Consider the following 14,704-nt stretch of genomic DNA (forward strand, 5'->3'; position numbering starts at 1 on the left):
TGTCTATTCTCTTTTTATTTTTGTCAGGCTTGTTAGAGGCTTACCAATTTTATTTTCTTCAAAGAACCAGCTTCTTGTTTAATTGATTTTTTTTTTTTTTTTGAGACGGAGTCTCACTCTGTTACCCAGGCTGGAGTGCAATGGTGCGAACTCAGCTCACCGCAACCTCTTTCTCCTGGGTTCAAGTGATTCTCCTGCCTCAGCCTCCTGAGTAGCTGGGATTACAGGCACGCACCACCATACTTGGCTAGTTTTGTATTTTTAGTAGAGACAGGGTTGCTCCATGTTGGTCAGGCTGATTTTTTAAATTTTCTCATTTTCCATTTGAACATTTTTTAGCATCCCATTTTAATCTCTCTATTTTGCTTTTGTATATTTCTTTGAATAGTTTTCTTTGAATAGCTTTTGTATATTTCTTTGAATATTTTCTTTGTATATTTCTTTGTATATTTCTTTGAATAGCTCTAGATTATAATATACATATTTAAGTTTTCATAGTCTACTTAGAATCAATATTTTACCATTTCAAGTGGAATGTATAAGTCTTATCACATACAAAACAGGCCGGGCGCGGTGGCTCAAGCCTGTAATCCCAGCACTTTGGGAGGCCGAGACGGGTGGATCACGAGGTCAGGAGATCGAGACCATCCTGGCTAACACGGTGAAACCCCGTCTCTACTAAGAAATACAAAAAACTAGCCGGGTGAGGTGGTGGGCGCCTGTAGTCCCAGCTACTCGGGAGGCTGAGGCCAGAGAATGGCGTGAACCCGGGAGGCGGAGCTTGCAGTGAGCTGAGATCCGGCCACTGCACTTCAGCCTGGGCTACAGAGCGAGACTCTGTCTCAAAAACAAAACAAAACAAAACAAAACAAAACCTTTTACCCTCTCTCCCCTTTATGGTATAGTTGTCTCATATATTGCATTTTCATGCATTAAACCCCCTACTGAGCAATATTATAATTTTTGTTTTAAACCATCACATATACATTAAAAATCTCAAAAGAAAAAAAAGTCCATTATATTTACCCGGATATTTACCATTTCTATTGCTCTTCCTTCATTCTTAATGTCCCAAATTTCCTTCTGTTCTCAGTTCTCTTCCATCTGAAGAACTTCCTTCAGTAATTCTTTCAGAGAGCAAGATGGTCTCTTCATTTTCCTTCATCTAAAAATGCTTTTATTTCATTTTCATTTACTGATATACATTTTCACTGGATAAAGAATTTCAGTTGACAACGCTTTTATTTTAGCACTTTAAGAATATTGTGGCATTTCCTTCTAGTCTCAATGCTTTGTGGTGAGAAAATCCACTGTCATTCAAAATGTTGCTCTCTGGCTGCTTTCAAGATTTTTTCTTTGTCTTTATTTTTCAACAGTTTGATTATGATGTGAATAGCTCTAGATTTCTTCTGGTTTATCTGTTTGGGGACTTGCTGAGCTTCTATAATATGGAGGTTTATGTATTTTGCCATAAGTTTCCAGCCATTATTTTTGGGATTCCGAAGACACAAATACTAGACCTTTTGTTATTGTCTAGCAGGTCTCTGGGACAAATAATTTTGTTTCATTTTTTTCTTTCATGTTGAGATTGGATATTTTCTAATGATCTCTCTTCAAGTTCACTGACTCCTTATTATCTCCATTTGCTATTAAGTCCACCACATTTATTGCATTTTATAGTTCTAAAATTTCCATTTGGTTCTTCTTTATTGGTTCTATTTCTTTTCTGAGACTTTCTAGCTTTCCATTTGTTTCAAGAGTATTAGCCCTTACCTCTTGGAGCATTTCTATATCTGCTATCTGCATCTTCTTGGCATTGGTGTTTTTTTATTGTTATTTCCTGAGCGAGTTAAAATTTTCCAAATTCTTCATATATCAAGTAATTGGGGGTTATATTCTGGACATTGTGAAATTATGAGACTGTGTCTAATCTAAATCTCATGGAGAAGGTTAATATTTTTGTTTCAGTAGGCCATCAACCTCGCTGGGTTCAAGTTACAAGTTTCAAGGAGACTTCTGTGGCTTATGGTTTCAATGTCAGTTCTATTTTCAATGCCTTTGCAGTGGTATTCAGATATGTCCCTCTATGGCCCACTCAGTGGCTAGTATAAGACCTTGGCTATGATCTATGTCTTAGTTCAGTTCACAGGGTCTTTGGTATATGTTTAGGATAAGTCTATACATATGAGCTTAAGGATGAACCCAGGAGTTCATAAATATGTTTACAGGGTTGCTTTCCTGAGTTCCTTCCTCTCTGTGATCAATCTGGTACTTTCTAGTTCCCTAGGGCTCCTAATTTTGGTCCTCTATTAATGCTTGATCTCTGGTTCCTCTGTTCTACCACATAATTCCCACAACTATATGAGCACTTGTGACCAAGGGAGGACAAAGAGAAAAATCGGCAACAGTGGTTTGCCCTATCTTCTTGAAACCACAGCCTCTAACTGGAGAGAGATCATCCTCCATCAGAGTTTTAGGTGCCTGTGGGTCCTTGGTGCCATTGTTCCTGCTGCCACTGTCATGAGAAGATTGCTTGGTGGCTGGAGCATTAGAGAACAAAGAACAAAAAAAGAAAAAGAAAACCAGGGGATTTCCCCAACTGCCTTTGAGCATTACAAGTTCTCTTTCCCACAACTTAAGCCAGAACCAGAGAGCTTCCTTAAAGCTCTCTCTGTGCTCTGGTGCCTAGTTGTAGGTTTTAGACTTCCTTGAGTCCTGGCTGTGAGACAGCAGAGGACAAATGGGAGACTCACTGCTGGTTAGCTGGCACTTCAAATTCCATCTTCTTTTCCAATCTGCCTGCTACTATTTACTTTTCAGAGTCCTTAAATATCTGCTCCATGCATTCTGCTCACATTTTACAGCTATATTCAGTGGGAGACTTGGGGTGGAGTGTGCTTATTCCATGTTACCCAGAACTACCTATTTTATTTTTAAGACTGATTTTCAACTATACTTTGTTTGATATTTTTGCCCTGAATATTAAAATCAGGAGTAAAGTAGTCTTAGATGTCTTAAATTGTAAACACGATTGCCAGATTCATATTAGCTACCAAAGTTTGGCTGATTCACTTGAGTATTTACTATATAAACTTTACTAAAAATATGTGAAAATAACTTACCAGTTATCTCCACATGTAGCAACTTTGTTAAGAGTCTGTGACACTGCAATGCTAGTTAGATTATCTTTATGGTTACGAGCCTGAAATATCTCTTGACCAAGCTCTCCAGTATGAGTAGAAACGACCACAAAATGTCCACGTGAAAAACCAATCATGATGCGGCCATCACCATACCTATAGCAATGAAGGCAAAATATGGTAAACAAGGAGATTAGCTATCAGTGGCAACACAGTAAATTAGCAAGTACCTTAAAATTAAGGAATTATAGAATATAATTTATCAAGGGCCTACTTTGTGTCAGATAATATGCTAAATAGTTCTGCATACTAAATCACAGACCATGAATCAGAAAATGTTATGTATAGAATTGAATGTTACAAACAAAAATTGAATATAATTAGTAAGGAAAAACCTATAGATGTCCTTCTGTAATGAGCTTTTTGTACATACCAGTTATAGCAGACATACCAATTATAGCAGACAATGTTGCCAAAGTCCTGCTGAAATTCAAGATCAGCTGGGTTATCTGGTTCATTCAGATTAAAAAGAAACAAAGCTTTCTTGCCAAGCACCACACTTATCTGCCAGAAAAGATTAGGAGATTGTGAAATGAGTTATTTAGTACTTCATGAAAAGACCAATAAGCAAACCCAAAAGCTGAACCTAATTTGTGAAAATAATAAGCCCAATTTAGATGTGCTACATGCTGTAACTAGCACAATAATATGACTGACTAAAAAAATGCATTTACTAATATATAGTCTGGTAAGGGTCCTTGGTTTTACACATCTTCAATATACCCTTTGAAATACACTAAAATTCCTTTGTGGAGTGACCATTTAAACTTTCTATACGTTTCATTAGAGTAATGCACAATACAGGATTGTAAGTCTGACAGTTCCACTGCAAATGAATTCATATTCTGATTATAAAGACTCTTCCACTCTAAGAGGCTGTTCTGTTTTTGAGCCATTTGGGATTACAGGTCCATACTCCTGTGGATAATCCAGCTTGGCTTTTATATCATCACTGGTTCCATCACCTGCAGGTCAGTGTTGGCTAAACTCGTGTCTCTCTGCTACTCATGCAAGTAAATTCTTCAGTGCAATTCCCAGTGGAGGATGTAATTATGTTGGGAGAAAAAATAGTACATTACTTATTTGGGTTTATTATTGATATATTTCCTTGATTATAAGATGCTCTCAATTGTAAGTCACTATCAATTTAATAATAGAGTTTTAGGAAATAAAGAACTACTACTTCATCAAATATATTCATATTGATTGTGAAAATCATCTGGATTTCAGAATGTTAAGATGTGGCAGGGAAAATGCATCTAAGTATTAACCAAAAGCTACAACTTTGGCCGGACGCAGTGGCTCATGCCTGTAATTCCAGCATTTTGGGAGGCTGAGGCGGGCGGATCACCTGAGGTTCGGAGTTTGAGACCAGCCTGAACAACATGGAGAAACCCCATCTCTACTAAAAATACAAAATTAGCTGGGTATGGTGGCACATCCTTGTAATCCCAGCTATTTGGGAGGCTGAGGCAGGAGAATCGCTTGAACCTAGGAGGCAGAGGTTGCGGTGAGCCAAGATCACACCACTGAACTCCAGCCTGGACAACAAGAGCAAAACTCTGTCTCAAAAAAAAAAAAAAAAACCAGAAAAACAAAACAAAACAAAACCAAACCTACAACTTCAAGAGCTTTGCTAACCACATCTCATAGAGTAAAAATTTTAAAAATAATATACGAATTAATACTTCTGTTCTGCAAGGTACCCCTAATGTTTTTGCTACCACAAGAATGAAAAGAGCAATACCAATTGTAACAGAAAGCTGTACTCATTTGCTGTAATGCCAGGTAGTCAGTAGCAATTACAACAACTTTTAGGGACTAAAAGACCTAGCTCTACTTTGGCTTAAAATATAGTCAATGGACATAATTTATTTATCACTATTTTGTCATCCAAGAAAAGGAAATTATATATTCCACAAAATTACCCAAATGATTTGCACATGGATTTGATTAGAATTCTTACCATGCTTTCAGCAGCAGAGGTTCGGTCATCTGTCTTCATCAAGGAAAACTGCATGTTACTAGGCTCTGATCTCACTTGTGTCTAACGGAGTAAAAACATCATCACTATGAACAAACCCAATATTTAAATTCATTCTGAATATTAATAGAACAGGTAACTTGTTTTCATTCCTGACTAATGTTGGACTAAGAACCTGAAAATCCTACTGTCACAAATATCTAGAAATTCTACATGAAACAGAAAATATATCTTATTAAATAGATAAATAAGCTTGAAAGAAGAAAAGGGAAATTTACAGGGACCATCAGCAAAGATCAAACTAAAACCAGAGTGTGTGCAGAAACTGATGCTGCAGCTATCCAGAGCAGCTAGTTACGGGAGACAATAACAAAACCCAATTATCTTGGCCTGAGTGTTGAGTCAGACAAAACAAAGTTCATTTCAATAACTTAATTAAAGGATGGGCGCGGTGGCTCATATCTGTAATCCCAGTGCTTTGGGAGGCTGAGGTGGGAGGATAGCTTGAGCCCAGGAGTTTGAGTCTGCAGTGAGCTATGAGCATGCCACTGCACTCCAGAGCAAGACCCTGTCTCAAAAAAAAAAAAAAAAAAAAAAGAAAGAAAGAAAAAAAAGAAAAAGGAAAAAGGATTTAAAGATCTCCCTTCCTCCCTTCCTATCCTCACTATAGTCTGAGGTTCAAATTTATATGTTGGGTTGTTTGGGAGCTCCCAAGATGAGAAATTAACATAAAATATGGAAGCATCCAGGCTTATATTACCCCTGCGGTTTTGGAAAAAACTAACCCAGAACCTCTACCAAGGTTTTAAAAAATTTCCACACATAAACCTTGCTAAAGATGAGCTCATAATTCAAAATTACAAAACTCGTAAAGAAACAATGCATCAAGAGAAGGAGCTAGCAGATATAAAAATAATAGAATTATCGGAGACATAAATTATAAAATAAATATTTTAAAAATGACTAAAGCTGTAAGAGGACTCATAAATATCAGAAAAGAATTTTTAAATTTCAGTCAGTTTTTTTAAAGTGCATATGTACTTTTGTATTATAGGAGGTGTATCTGAAGGGTAGAGTCCTAGAAATGGTATTGTATTATAGGAGGTGTATCTGAAGGGTAGAGTCCTAGAAATGGTATTGTTAGGTCAAAAAGTAAGTACAGATGTAGTTTTGTTAGCTATTTCCAAATTTTCCTCCAGACGGGACATACTTATTTTATCTACAGTTTCACCAACAGAATATGTTGTCATATTTTACATAATTTTGCCACCCTGATAGGTGAAAACTGGTATTTCAGTGTGGCTTTAATTTGTAGTTATTTAATTATGAGTAAGTTTGAAATTTTTTCATATGTATGAGAGCCATTTTTTTATATATTTTTGTGTGAACTGTCTATTCAGGTATTTCAAGCAGATTTTTAAAAGAACTACAAAGTACTTTCTAAAAACGAGGAGTCATTAAAATAAAAAAACTAAATGGTATAGACAGATGATTAGACAAACTTGAAGAAAGAATATGTGAACTAATATGAGGAAATCATCCAAAAGGTTGCAGAGTGATAAAAAGATAGAAACTATGAAAAGGAGAGATTAAGAGACATAAGAAGGTCCAACAGCTATCTAACAGATGCTCCCGAAAAACAGAATTGAAAGGGCAAGAAGTAATATTCAAAGAGATAATGACTATGAATTTTCCTGAATTGACAAAAGATAGCAATCTTCAGATTCAGGAAGCAAGACAAATCCTGAGCAGGATAAATAAAAATAAATTCATACAAGTAACACCATAGTGATCTTCAGAACACCAAAGTTAAAACAATTAAGAAAAAACGCCAAACAAAGCAACACTTACAATGCATATTTTGCTTACTACATGACAGCTTAAGTAGGATGTCTAAGTTTGGAAGCAGACTTCTTAAGGATTAGAAATGAAAAATAGTTATCTTGTACGTAAGTAACAGCTGAATTGTAGTGACTTCCTGGAATGCTATATGGAAAAAATATTCTAAGGCCATATTTTGATTCAGTGGAGGGAAAAAATCCACTATCTATTGGTGATGTCTGATACGGACACAAGAGAGGGGAGTTGTAGCATTTGTACTATACCTAACATTCTATTTCTAAAGGGCATTGAAAATAGGATGATTAAAACAGACACAGGAATCGACTTTCTTCAGCCCTATTTTCTAAAAATTCCCAATCAAAACCTGTATCTTCAGTTAGTCCAGGCCTGAACAACACATGAACAAGCTGTAGTAAGTTTTTCCTTGCTGTTCTGCTTGTACTGAATGAGTAAATGTTTTGCACTATCTACTAAAGTAAGTTTTAGCAAGGTACATAGTCATCTAGCTGGACTAAAATTGCAGCTTTCCTGGGAGCAGGTAGATTTGGCCACATGACTAGGTTCTAGTCATATGATATGAAGGGAAATAATAAATGCATCTTCCAGATCAAGTCCTTTACAAATTTCTTACATTCTATTTCTTCTCTTTGTCCTTTCCCTGGAGCTGAAATGCAGATGTGATCCTGCTACACTAGCTTCAATCATGCAGATGAGGGTACAATACTCTAGAAAATGGCAGAGCAATAAGATGGAAGGAACCTGAGGCTCTGTACAATTTAGTGAAGCGGAGGTACGTAGGTGACTTGTCTCTCTGTTACACGAGAAAGAAAGAGAGGAAACCCCCTGCCCCGACCCATACTATCATATTCTTACAGCCCCTGAAGTTTTAGGTCTCTCTGTCCCAACAGTTTAGTCTATACCCTGACTGATTCAGATAGCCTTCTATCTTTGAGAGAGTCACAATCAAACTTTCATTGATCTTCTCTATCTCCCAAATGTTGCAGGACAGGTAAGCTGCACCACAAAATGTGACAATTAATCAGCAAGGCCATGTGTGTTTTATAATATTAGTAATATCTTCTTAAGAGTGGGGCCCTATGATCGGCAACCTCTAAGGTGGCCCACAATGATCCCCACTTTCTGGTTTTATGCCTGTGTGATCCCCATCCCTGCCCTACTGAGTGTGGGCTATACCTTGTAATTCACTTCTAAAGAACAAAATATCACAAAAGTGATTCTGTGATTAGGTTATAAAGAGATGCAGCTTCAGTCTTGAATGGCTTCTCTCACTCTCTCGCCAGCTGCTGTGTTGTGAGGCACTCTATGGAGAGATCCATGTGGCAAGGAAGTGAGGGAGGCTCCCAGTGAATAGCTAGAGAGAAACTGAGTCTAACAACCTATAAGGAACTGAACCCTGTCAACACCCACGTGAGCTTGGAGGCAGATTTTCTCCCTATTGAGCCTTCACATGAAACTGCAGCCCTGTCTGACAACACGATTGCAGCCTTGTAGAGACTCTGAGGCAGAGACACCCAGATAAGCTGCATCTAAATTCCTCATCCACAAAACCATGAAACAGTAACTGTTGTTTTAAGCTTCTATATTTTGAGGTTAATTTGTTATGCAGCAATAGATTGGCTAATACAGAGCCATATTTCATATTCTTTCTATAGTATATAGCACAGTACCATGTGCCTAACAGGTATTCAAAGAATATGTTAGTCAATATTACTCTAGCAATACTAAATCATAAGCAGTAGTCCAAAGTGAAAATTTCCCATTGGTCACATTATGTAGCTACTGGCGATACAAATTCCCATAAGGAGGGAGCCTCTGAAAGAGCTAATCAATCTTGAGAAATGTGAATAGTAGAAAAATTTAATCTTAAAATTAAATTTCATTAGGATTAGTTTAGAAGCAATTTATCAGTTAAAGGTATGGGCTTTATAATCAGGCAGATTTGACTCTGAGTTCAAGATCTACCAGTTATTAACATTTGTATTATAAATACACATATATAAAAAAGAGTTACTTCACAAATACACTGACTAGAACCACAGAGCTGATAATCCATGTTAATAACAAAGGGAAATATACAAAGGAGGATATTTGGATAACATATTCATATCAAAGAAAAACGTTCTGACACATAAATAGAAAGGTTTTTGAAGTTATTGTGTATACACACACACACACATATATACCTCACATATAGATTTTTAAAAATTGTAAAGATTAGTTTGATAGACTATTTATTTGGGGTGAAAGCTTGAATATATCAGACCAAAGAGATGTTACTGTATTACCTGTCTTATCGTGTCACCTTCCTGATTACTAACTGTAATCATTTTATCTTCACCACCTAAAGCAAGCAGATTTTCTGTATTCCAACATCCACAAGTGATTCTCTTAGTATGTTTTCCTGAAAAAGAGATGATTTTTGTACAGACATGTGGATTTCTCAAAGAAAAAAATCTGTGATGCCAATCTGAATATACCAAGAGATTAAACAGACAAGAATTTAGAATTTCATCAAAGCAGTTAGTGTCTAAGCAAACTTATTTAAAACAGTTTATTACCAAGGTATCAATCAAAATAATGGTGTATAAAGGCATTACTGTTTTCCAAATTTTTATCTGGATATAAGCACAGGGGCCCTAATGTAAAAAGATATTCTGCTCCTTGACAAGATTTCTTTGCTTATCATATAACCAAACCTGCAAAGATAGTGTCTTTTTTTCTTTTTTGAGACAGGTTCTGGCTCTGTCATCCAGGCTAGAGTGCAGCGGTGTGATCTCAGCTCACTGCAACCTCTGCTTCCCAGGCTCAAGTCATCCTCCCAACTCAGACTCCCAAGTAGCTGGGACTATAGGCACATGCCACCACACCCAGCTAATTCTTCTTCTTTCTTTTTTTTTTTTTTTAAAGACGGAGTCTTGCTCTCTTGCCCAGGCTGGAGTACAGTGGTGTGATCTTGGCTCATTGAAACCTTCAGCTCCCAGGTTCAAGCAATTCTTCTGCCTCAGCCTGTCAAGTAGCTGGGACTACAGGTGTGCCACCAAACCTGACTAATTTTTATATTTTTAGTAGGGACACGGTTTCACCATGTTGGCCAAGCTGGTCTTGAACTCCTGATCTCAGGTGATCTGCCTGCCTTGGCCTCCCAAAGTGCTGGGACTACAGGCATGAACCACCACATCTGGCCATTTTTGTATTTTTTGTAGAGACGTGGTTTCATTTTGTTGCCCAAGTTGGTCTCCAACTCCTGAGCTCAAGTGATCCACCCACCTTAGCCTCCCAGAGTGCTGGGATTACAGGCGTGAGCCACCATGCCTGGCTCCAAAGTTAATGTCTTAAGAGACGTAAATTCCAAAGCAGTGAAGTTAACTTTACTCATACTCAGCTTCATAGTGTGGTATACCTTTGACGTAAGCAGATTTAACATTCACAGTTTAACTGTTGACATATAACTAAAAGAGGCCAGGCACAGTGGCTCATGCCTATAATCCCAGTGCTTTGGGAAGCTGAGGTGGGAGGATTGTATGAGCCCAGGAGTTCAAGACCAGCCTAGGCAACACAGTGAGACTTCATCTCTACAAAAATTAAAGAAAAAAAATTAGCCAGGTCTGCCGGCACACGCCTGTAGTTCCAGCTACTCGGGAAGCTGAGGTGGGAGGATCACTTGAGCCTAGGAGATTGAGGCTGCAGTGAGCCGTAATCCCACCACTGCCCTCTGGCCTGGGTGACACAGCAAGACCTTACCTCTCAAAAAAAAACAAAAACAGTAACAACTAAAAGATATATAATAATATATGATAACACTGATGTACCTGTTAAGAACTGTGTAACTAAGCTAATGAGTAATATCAAATAGCCACTAACTATCAGGAAGTTTTTCATTGAGCTTTCCAGTCAGTGCAAAAATTACATTTTTTTGGGGGGGGGGGAATCACACACTTGACACTATGGGCATTTCTGAAGGTCTTGGGATAGATAAATCCTCAAGAGTCCCAAGGGTAATTCTACTAATGAGAAAAACAGTTAAGTGTATAGATTCTGGAGCCAGACTGCCTAGCTCTGAGTCTTAGCTCCACTACCTACTGAAAAAACCTTGGGTAAGTTACTTAACCTTTTTTTTTTTTTTGAGATGGAGTCTTGCTGTGTTTCTCAGGCTGGAGTGCAGTGGTATAATCTTCTCAGCTCACTGCAACTTCTGCCTCCTGGATTCAAGCAATTCTCCTGCCTCAGCCTCCCAAGTAGCTGGGATTACAGGAGCCCACTACCACTCCTGGTTAATTTTTTTGTATTTTTTGTAGAGATGGGGTTTCACCATGTTGGCCAGGCTGGTTTCGAACTCCTGACCTCAAGTGACCCGCCTGCCTCGGCCTTCCAAAATGCTGGAATTACAGGGATGAGCCATCATGCCTAGCCAACCTTTCTATTCCTTACTCACTTCATCCATAAATTGGGAATAATAGTATGACCTCTCATAGGGTTGAGATTCAATTGAATTAAAGCACTGACCAAAGTGCAAGGCATATATGAAATGAAATGCTATCAAAGTGTCAGCTATTTTAGCTGTTACTAAAAGCAGAGACCACATTCATTTCATTCTTCGTACCCTCATAGAACGTAATACAGTACCTATGCAGAAAGCAGGTATTAAATGAATGGTTAAGTGAGTAGACCCTGAGGCAGGAGTTTGCCTGGTGTGTTAAGAGGCTCAGGAAGGACAGTGTGGTTGGAGCAGACAAATGAGGAGGGAAGAACATGAGATGAGGTCAGAGGGGTTGCAAAGGCCAGATTATGGAAAATTTGTTCTGGCCATTTTAAGGCCTTTCGCTTTGATTCTGGGTGAGACGGAAACCATTGAAGAGTTCTGAGCACAGGGCTCATTCTGGCCTCTGGGTTGAGAAGATTCTAGAGTGAGGCAAGAGTTGAAGTGGAGAGGCCAGTAAAGAGGAGACTGCAGAAATTAAGGTAGAAAATGTTTGAGACCACATCATGGTGGCAGCAGTAGAGATGGTGAGACAGGCTGGATTCTGGAGATATTTGGAGGTTGAGTCTATAAGATTTTCTGACAAATTAGATATGGAGAGTGAGAAAGAAAAGAGTCAAGGGTGGCCCTAAACCTTGGCCTAAAGATTTGGAAGAATGAAATGTCAACAATAGTGGAAGGAAAAGCTGTGAGTCAAGAAGGTTTTGGAGATACTAAATTTGAAGTGACACCTCATTGAAAATGTTGAGTAAGCAGTTGGAGGTATGAGTCTACAGTGTGGAAAAGATATAAATTTGGGAGTTTTCAGGATATAGACAGTATTTCATATCAGGAGACCAGAGCACAAAAGTGAAGGAAATATTCAGAGAAGAGACTGGGGCTACAGAGATTTTGCAGATCATAGATTAAGGGACTTGGGTGTTATAAAGGAACTGGGTGTCCAAAGAAATAGGCATTAGGAAGGGGAAAAGACTATACAAAGACAAGTAGGAAGATGCTAAAGATATCTTTCTATACCCAAGAAAGGGAGAAGAAAATATCTTCCTCCTCCTCCTTATATACCTCAAAGCCCTTTTGCTTTCAGTGCTCAGATATCAAGTTAGTCTTAACACCAATAATAATAGTTAATAGACAAACTAATTTAAAGTTGATATTTGTAACTTGAAAAATTTTAGTTTAACTTTTCAAATAGTTCAATGACATTAATGTTTAGCTGTAGCACCAAAAATTAATGTTAACATTAAAGAGATACATATATGTAAAACTAATTTGAATTGATTGTCTTGAATGGAAGAGCACTTTCTGAAGTATCTGTGGGTGCCACTATCTCCAGAGTGTAATTCCTTTATTAGCAGTAAGTTATACTTTTCCTGGCCACCTGGATGCAATTAAGCCCACTAGGTTCTACCATTCATTACAATGATATTACAATAATTGATAAGAATAGATGGTTCTTCTTGGGTATTCAGAGGGCAGACGCCAAGTGGCCAGAGGTTGGGGGAATCAAAGAGCTGAAACAAGAAGGTCAAACAAGGAACACATAAAAACACCCTCCGGCGGCATATCCTGAGGCAAATGGAACTCATAGTCCACATCAAGATTTAACTAGGATTTGGAGAGGGTGAGGGGTCAGAATTAGAAATCTTGATATATTCTATCCAAGCAGTAAATTTTTTTTTTTTTTTTTTTTTTTTTTTTTTTTTTTTTTGAGATGAAATCTCACTCTGTCACCTAGGCTGGAGTGCAGTGGCGTGATCTTGACTCACTCCAACCTCCGCTCTCCGAGTTCAAGCGATTCTCCTGCCTCAGCCTCTTGAGTAGCTGGGACTACAAGTGCCTGCCACCATGCTGGGCTAATTTTTTTGTATTTTTAGTAGAGACGGGGTTTCACCATCTTGGCCAGGCTGATCTTGAACTCCTGACCTTGTGATCCACCTACCTTGGCCTCCCAAAGTGCTGGGATTACAGGCGTGAGCCACCATGCCCAGACCCAAGCAGTAAATGTTTTAATCTGCGTACTGTGTGTAGTAAAATTACCACATATTATAATGCAACTAAATTAACTAAAATTAACAAAAATAGCACATATCATCAATATGTGTTCATATGCATATGAGCTATTCCTTGTCCAGAGGTAGAGTCTGGGTGAGAAAGGACAAATGGAAGCCATGCTATTAATGTTCCGATGCCAAAGGCACAGACCGACTTTAACTCAATCTATTCTATGTACCCTGGGAAGTTATCAGTAAGCAGTGAAGAGGGATCTTCATGTTTAGCTAAATGTAAGACTTTGGGGGGACATGGGGAGGGGGTTTGTACTGCAAAATTTCCCTTGCAAGATCAGGGAAACCCAAGGCAGCAGAATTTACATTTAGGTAAAGCATCTCAAATATTTAGCAGTGTTTCCAGCTATCACCTACCAAGGACAGGAATCTTTCGAGATGTCTGACGATTATAAATAAGCAAATTTCCTTTAACAGTTCCAACAGCCAGGAAACTTCCAACTTTTGACCAAAGAAGGAAAGACATTTGATCCCTGTAACATTAAGACATACATTACTAAACAATTCACAATCATAACCTCTAAACAGTCCTTTAAAAAAGTACTCCATGGATAACTTTAACATCTACTTAGAAGCCGAAGTACAAAATACAACTTAATGCTTCAGGGCAAAAACTGAACGCTAAAGACATTTTGGAGATGCTATAGGATGATCTTAGGGTCAGTTAGACTCAAAATACAAAAGTATAATGAATGTAGACTTCAATTCTGTTATGATAAACCTCAAAATTCATGAGATGACCTATGATGAGATATTTATTAGTTTGTCTATTAAAGATAGTTTTAGCTCTACATGTAATTACAAAAATATTAATGGATGGTGAAACCTCATGCTTTAAAAAAGTGGCATCCAATAACATAATATATTAAATGGTAAAAATCATTGGGAATTCGTAACTTTAAAAAGGATATATTTTTTCTAGCTCCATCACTGTTAAGAGTAGCTCAAAAGCAGGCAGTAAACACTTTTGCCCACCACCAGTTCTGACATGCATTCTAGGATTCACGAGGTTCAAGTGTTATACAGTTCCCTACTAAGGGGATACAGAACTTCTTGGAGTGTACCTCTTTCCATATATTGAGAAAAGAAATTACAATGGGTCAAGAACAGTGGTTCT

At 37.9% G+C, this 14,704-nt stretch overlaps 1 protein-coding gene across 3 annotated transcripts in view; it reads right to left on the reverse strand.

The window, feature by feature from the left end:
• WDR19 (WD repeat domain 19) overlaps positions 1-14,704 on the reverse strand; it is a 93,773-nt gene that overhangs the window by 67,820 nt on the left and 11,249 nt on the right. For all 3 annotated transcript variants that reach the window (XR_502293.3, XM_008017627.3, XM_038008622.2), the window contains exons 5-9: positions 13,945-14,060; positions 9,333-9,448; positions 5,167-5,247; positions 3,592-3,704; positions 3,123-3,296 (exon numbers count right to left, since the gene is read on the reverse strand). Coding sequence is in view for 2 of the 3 variants with exons in the window: in XM_008017627.3 (XP_008015818.2) it covers positions 3,123-3,296; positions 3,592-3,704; positions 5,167-5,247; positions 9,333-9,448; positions 13,945-14,060 (600 nt within the window). In the remaining variant the exon portion in view is untranslated. The remainder of the gene's footprint in view (positions 1-3,122; positions 3,297-3,591; positions 3,705-5,166; positions 5,248-9,332; positions 9,449-13,944; positions 14,061-14,704) is intronic.

This window comes from Chlorocebus sabaeus, chromosome 27 (assembly GCF_047675955.1).
Source record: "Chlorocebus sabaeus isolate Y175 chromosome 27, mChlSab1.0.hap1, whole genome shotgun sequence".
NCBI classification, from domain to species: domain Eukaryota; kingdom Metazoa; phylum Chordata; class Mammalia; order Primates; family Cercopithecidae; genus Chlorocebus; species Chlorocebus sabaeus.